The 6,901-nt window shown below is 37.9% G+C and overlaps 1 protein-coding gene across 1 annotated transcript in view; it reads right to left on the bottom strand.

The window, feature by feature from the left end:
- ALX1 (ALX homeobox 1) overlaps window positions 1–6,248 on the bottom strand; it is a 33,859-nt gene extending 27,611 nt beyond the window's left edge. The window contains exons 1-2 of the mRNA XM_069095075.1: window positions 5,758–6,248; window positions 1,820–2,124 (exon numbers count right to left, since the gene is read on the bottom strand). Of these exons, the coding sequence (XP_068951176.1) occupies window positions 1,820–2,124; window positions 5,758–5,986 (534 nt within the window). The 5' untranslated portion in view covers window positions 5,987–6,248. The remainder of the gene's footprint in view (window positions 1–1,819; window positions 2,125–5,757) is intronic.
- Window positions 6,249–6,901: the final 653 nt, after the last annotated feature.

The following is a 6,901-nucleotide window of genomic DNA, read 5'->3' as shown; positions in this document are numbered from 1 at the left end:
GGGAAGGAAGGAAGGAAGGAAGGAAGGAAGGAAGGAAGGAAGGAAGGAAGGAAGGAAGGAAGGAAGGAAGGAAGGAAGGAAGGAAGGAAGGAAGGAAGGAAGGAAGGAAGGAAGGAAGGAAGGAAGGAAGGAAGGAAGGAAGAAAGGAAGGAAGGAAGGAAGGAAGGAAGGATCCCCTTCTGTCTCCACAGGAGGCACCAAGAACATACTAGGGGAATTTATTAATGAGCTTCTTTCATTAAAAAAAAGACCTCAACAATCTCCTTAAAATGGGTGCCAATTACTACATTGATGAGAAGCAGGAAAGAGAACAACTTACATAAATTAGGTTCAAGCTGGCTCTCTGCATGGACTCAGAACAAAAAAAAAAAATAATAAATTAGACCTTGAATTAATATTTAAGGGGAAAGCAGGTAGTATGCACAGCCAATGTGTTTGTATGTGGATAGATGACATATGCCTATATAATGTATCTGAATATATAATAACCAAAGGAGAAGGGGTAAATATGTATTTATACTTTCGTTAACATTTTTTTACCACTCAAAAAATTCTTTTTGCATTGCTTTCCCAGAAATTAGCTAAAGATAAAATAACCATTTGTCTCCACAAATGAGAACAAAAATCTGCTGCTTGTTATCCGTGCATTGCCAGATGTTGCCCTTAATGATGTAAGGGCTTTATAATTATTCTTGTGATGGAATTCTGTTATACTCAGGATAGAAATCCCCACTGCTTTTCCTGCATACTCCTTTCCTAATGATTAATCAGAATTGCTAAATTCAGAACTTTCCTATGAAAAGCAGGCTACATATACACTGCAAAGAAAATATACAGTCTCTGGAGTGTTTGTTGACATTATTTGCTTTATAAACCTTTAGTTATATTTCATGCAACATTGAAAAGGGAGAAAAAAGCCACAACATAAGAGTTAAAACTAAATCTAATACAAATAATATAAACAGATGAAGTATAACGTTATGCCAGTTTTGATTTCTATTTTTAAAACTATGAAACATATTTAGGTAACATTCTTTTAAAAGGGAACATTCAACTTTCCAGCTTGTTGGAAAAAAAAATTAAAACCTTTGAAAGGTAAACTTAACTATGTCTAATAAAACCACTATAAAATGAAACAATGCTCACTGCTTCTGGATAGAAGTAAGGAAATAATTTAATGTTCATAAGTATAATAATTTACATTTGAAAAGTATAGATTAGCAACAAGTGAGATTAGAAAATTTGTACCATTTAATTTTCACGCCCTATTTTAATAATATTATTCATAAAATGTCCATATAAAATGTGTCTGTTATTACATATTCTTCTTTATTATGACATGCAATGTAAAAAGCATCATGAGTAAATATTTCTTTGATATTATGTATATATGTATATAACAAATAGTTATCCTCCAAACTATCCTCAAATATTGGTAACTAAGAGATATTGCAAATGTATGCCACACTTTAGAAAGTTACAATTTTTGCATTAACACTTAGAAATTATTTTGTGCCCCCCTCCCCCCTTGGCTTTATTAGATTTTTGCCACCTATGATTAACAAATGAAAAGACACTCTTTTAATATTATTAAATGGTTAGTTTTATATTGTTTAGATCAACTGCAATATTCATTTTTCTAAAGAAAATATGGTTTGACATAATTTCCCTTTTAAAGAGAAAAGTGGTTTTACTGGAATATACTAACTCTCTATTTAACCTTAAGTCACAGAAGATTTTCTTACTCTGAGGTTTTAAAATTCAGTTATTCAATTATGGCAGTTATTTCAATATACAATATTCAATAATAAGTTCATACCTGAACTCTGGCCTCAGTCAGCTCTGTCCTTAGAGCAAGCTGTTCTCTGACATACACATCAGGATAATGTGTTTTCTGGAAGACTTTTTCCAGCTCTTCCAGCTGCAAACTGGTAAAGGTGGTTCTATGTCTCCTTTTCTTGCTGCTGGACACATTGCTGTCACACTTATCACCAAGTTCATCCAGTTCTCCCTTTTCCTGCATCCCTTTGACTGGAGACATCCTGAGGCTGTTACAGTTGTCCATGGCTCTGTTTAGCTCTGTGTGAAGAGGCTGTCCTTCTACTTTAGTAATCGCATAGTTCACTGGACCCGGGGGGGGGGGGGGGGAGGAAATAACAGGTCTTAAGACATAATAGACAAACATCGTTGAAGAAATAGAGTTTATAGTTTAGAGCATTAGGAAGATGTTGGTGTTAGGGGTCTGGGAAGGGGAAATGTGGATCAAATATAAAACAGTATTATCTAATTTTCTCTCTCTGGTACTTTAATATGATATTAAATTTGATAAAATTGATTAAATTTGGTAAAAATGATCTATCAGTCTAATGATTTTATAATGCATGTGATAAAAGCTTGCCTTAGTATTTAATAAATTGAAAAGGCAAATAAGCCCAGGACTCTAATTCCAGAGACGTGTTCCTCCACCTAAGACCGTTGTACAATTGGTAATATTGAGGGGGATTCCTAAACACACACACACACACACACAAATACACACACACACACACATACACACCATAGCCCCCATGTGCTGAAACAGTTCCTGCTCATGAGCTGAGAGCAAAGTCTTAACCTTAAGAGAATACCTAGTCTAAATAATGTTCAGTGAGAAAAAAAAAGGGGGGGGGAGGCAAAAGAAAAGAAAAGCAGAACTTAGAAAAAGACTAGAGGTAATTTGGATTTTTAAAAAGAGCTAAAACTTTTTAACGTTGAGTTTCTCCTTTGAATAGACAAAATTGAAGTGCTTCAGAAAAAGAAAAGAAATGTTTTTTTTTTAAATCTACAACTTGACACAGAACATATAAACTTGTTTAGGAGGGATTTTTGAGTTGATGTTAGGTGCTATTTATCAAACCCCATAACTTAGATTTTTCCCTCTCACTCAGGATCAACAATTTAGCAATTTAGAACTATTTTCTCAATGTTTATCATTAATTTCACATTTAGATTCATGACAAATATTTAAAAAAATATAATTAAGCGATCTAATTATTTTTAAAACCTATGTTTCCTTACTATTTCTGGAAGTGTTTTTTTTTCTTTTAGAATAGACTGACCACTGATAAGACTTAAGGAGAACCTTTTAGCAATAAAAATAACACATAGAGTTTGTAGCTTTTTCTAAACAAGTCCCTTCTTGGGATAACTCATAACTCATACAATTCCCTCTAAAACTTAAAAGTTCTTCTTGATTCCCCCAGCCCCACAAATGGGGGTAGGGGAGGGATAGAGATACAGAAGTTAAAACGTCTAGTAAAACATTATAAAGGATGGCATCTGGTATGATGTTACGGGTTGTTTTAGGGATCTCTGCCATTCTTAATAATTTCCTAGGGATTTAATTGCAAGAATGTAGCATGATTTAAGCCAAAAGTTTTTCACAAAGTTTTAGATATAAAGACATAAATATTATATGTATAATTAAAGAAAAATAGGACCTAAAGTCTGAAAAACTAGGGCAGACCATTCCTACCTGTACATTAGAGTTTCCATTTTCCATTTCTCTTTTTCAGGTTATTTCAGTCTATTTAAAAGCTTTCAACTTGCATTCAAAACACAATCATCTTAAACTCCAACATAACTCACTTAGTTACTGTAACATATTTTCAAAGCGAGTAATTAAATATTATAAATGCAAATAAGATGCAATAAAAAGTGATGGCCCTTTCTAAGGAATTAGTTGATGAAAATTAGAACTTACGTCTAAATGTGCAAAGTAAGGTGGAGAATTTAGACATCTAACCACCAAAGGGGAGGCATCTCAAGAGAATGGGAGGGGGACTTTAAATTTCAAAAAAAAAAAAACTGAGAAACTAATTCACCAGATAACCCCTCAATTAAACTGTGTGGGGAAAATATTCTCCAGGTGTCACTTGAGATTTTTTTCAATTCATGATATTTTTTCCAGTATATATTTTGAAATATAGAAATATTTATGTCAGTTAAAATAGTGACAATTGTTCTAATTTTCAATGATCAACAAAAAAAAACATTTTTAAAAATTTGACAATTCAACTAATTTATGTTGATATTTAAAGAAGCAGATGAAAAGCTGTGTGTACTACACATCCTACAAAAGCCAATAAACCAGTTTATGTTTGTTAAATTTCTTCTTAATTGGATTGTCTCAATGCCTTTCAAAATATGTGCAGAGGGGTAGAAGCTAAATATTCCCGTAGTTTTAATATCTTTCGAAGAATTTTTTAAAGTGCTTTCTCATACTTGCAGACCGAAAATAGAAGCAATACTTCATTCGGCAGGGAGCTCGCAACACCATGAAAGGGAACTCCTACGGTCCAATTTTTTGACAGCTTTGGAACCCTCATTAAAGTGAGGGGGCTGGGGTGGTGGTGTGGAGGGCTTGTTATAAATACCTCCCGTTTAATTGGTTTGTTGTTTTAAAAGAAACCACAGCTTACAGGTTAACTGTGGTGTATATATACAATGATAAGGAAAAAGTCCGCTTGGAATTGTAAACGTGCCTTAACTGTCATATCTGAAATAATAGGTCCTCATCCACTTATAAGATAGAAAAGACAGATGGTCTGTTTTGATAACATTTGGACTCGGATAAAGAGTGGCGCATTTTGGAGTGGAAGCTGTATCCCAAAGCAGCAAAGCAGCCCCAGAGACTCTCGGTCCTGTGACTTTTAGAACACAGTGTTTGGGAGAGGAGGGCGATGAAAGCTGAATCGAAAAGAATTATACTTTAAGAGACTGGAGGTAGAGGGTAGGGGTGAGGCCGTAGCTTGAGGGTGAGAGCGGCCCAACCCGATGCTCTTCAGATCGAATTGTCGTTCTTTTTTATTTGTTTGTTGGTTTTAAAGAAAGATCGACAAAGCTAGATACGAATCTGTATTTATGTGTATGATACATATATGCTTATGTGTATATATACATATAAGTTCATATACATGTGTGTACATATACATATATAGATCTGTGTGTATGTATGTATATGCCTTCCGGGGTCTGGTTCGCACTTCTGAACAGCCATCAACCCGCCAACATTTGACAAGAAAATAATGTCATTTCCTGGACCATAAAAAGGGAATTTCACCACAAGCTAGCTCAATCTGACTCGTTACACGTGACGACAGCGATCTTCTTTAATGGATTTTGATCGATTTCTGTTAGTTGAGGGCTGCGTGGAACGGAAATACCGCGCCTTGATTCAATTACGGTATCCTTTGAGGCTTATCTAGGTACCCGGGGCATAGCCAAGGAAAGGTTGGCGTCGCATCTCAGAATGGGAGGACAGGACTGCGAGAGAACTAAACCCACTCGAGGAAGAACTGAACAGAGCCTAAAGGGACTAAAAGATCTCTCTTTATTTTTATAGCATTTCGACAATAGGGCGGAAGGCAGAGAGTATCTTCGGGCTGAATGTTCCTTTGCCTCGTAAAAGTCTCCCTTAATCTTAACACGAGATTCTTAAAAAAAAAAAAAAAAAGGGGGGGGGGAGGCGGCACAATTGCAACTTTTCTACCCCGTTCTTCTTTCACCTTTCACTTCATTCCCTTTTCTCAAAACTATCTTGTGATTCCTTCCTTCCTTCCTTCCTTCCTTCCTTCCTTCCTTCCTTCCTTCCTTCCTTCCTTCCTTCCTTCCTTCCTTCCTTCCTTCCTTCCTTCCTTCCTTCCTTCCTTCCACAGCTAAGTTCGGGGAAGTGGACAGCTCTGGGAGGGAGTCAATCTACTATCGGGAAAGACTCACCATTCTCCTGACAGGGAGATGTCCTGTCCAGTCTCACATGATGCTCTGCCCTTTGGAGAGGATTGAAGGCCTGCACACATTTGCTGGCGGAGGTTTTGCTGTAAAAGGTCTCATTGTCTAAAGTTTCCATAACGTGCTCCAAAGTGCCTCCTGCTCCCATGTAAAAGTCACTGTTTTTACTCGGCTGGTTTTTCAGGGCAAACTTCTCGCTCAGAAAATCCATAATCATCTAAGGCTGGTGCTAAGCCTCCTCTGGAAACACAGAGACTGGGCTGTAAGCTGGGGGAGGGAAAGAGGGAGGGAGAGAGGGAGTGAAGGAGGGAGAGAGGATGAGGAGAGAAAGGAGGAGGAGGAGGAAGGGAAAGAGAAAGCTCCGGAGCTGTTTTCACCCTGCGTCTTTAATTTGTCTTGTCTTGAAAGGGGGGACCCTAAGTTGCTTTTATATCTTGAAACTCAGCAGGGCTCTTCGGGTAGCCTCCCATACCTAATGAATATGAAAATAGGCAGCCGACTAACTCCACCCCAGTTTCTCCCCCACCCCACTCCCCCTACCCCAAACCTAGTCCCAGCCCAGAGACTGAAGGAAGATCCAGGCCCCTGTTAGCTCCACTCCAGACAGACAAACGAAGAGGGGGAGGAGGGGTTGGCACAAACACACAAACACGCAACAACTTAGCTCCACCGCACTGGACTGGCATTTCTGAGATTTGTATGATAAAAACAAACAAACTCTTCCTTCCTTCCTTCCCTCCTCCTCCCGCAACACTCACATCCTCCATCTCCCTTCTCCCTCCTCCCAACCTCCCCCCACCCCCCAAACCCTCCGCCACTCTTCCTTCTTCTTTCTCCTTGGTCAATAGCTCCTGGAAAGATTTAGAGGCATCGCAGAAACTTGAAAGTGAGTAGTGCTCTAAAGGGCTTTTATTTCATCAGTAAATCGCTTATGTAGAAGATCCACATTAATCCAAAGCCCAAGGAACCGGATACAATGGAAGCTATTAACTGAACAGCAATGTGGCAAGCGCTACTCCTGCTTCCTTCATAGAAAGTATTCGACATCCTATGGTGCATTATACAGCCACTTTAAGAGTGTGAGGGTGTGTGTGTGTGTGTGTGTGTGTGTGTGTGTGTGTGTGTGTGTGTG

Source organism: Petaurus breviceps, unplaced genomic scaffold (genome assembly GCF_028583685.1).
Source record: "Petaurus breviceps papuanus isolate PSGF00001 unplaced genomic scaffold, PetGlider_PUasm1.0 225, whole genome shotgun sequence".
Taxonomy (NCBI): domain Eukaryota; kingdom Metazoa; phylum Chordata; class Mammalia; order Diprotodontia; family Petauridae; genus Petaurus; species Petaurus breviceps.
This window is presented reverse-complemented; position numbering and strand designations above follow the sequence as displayed.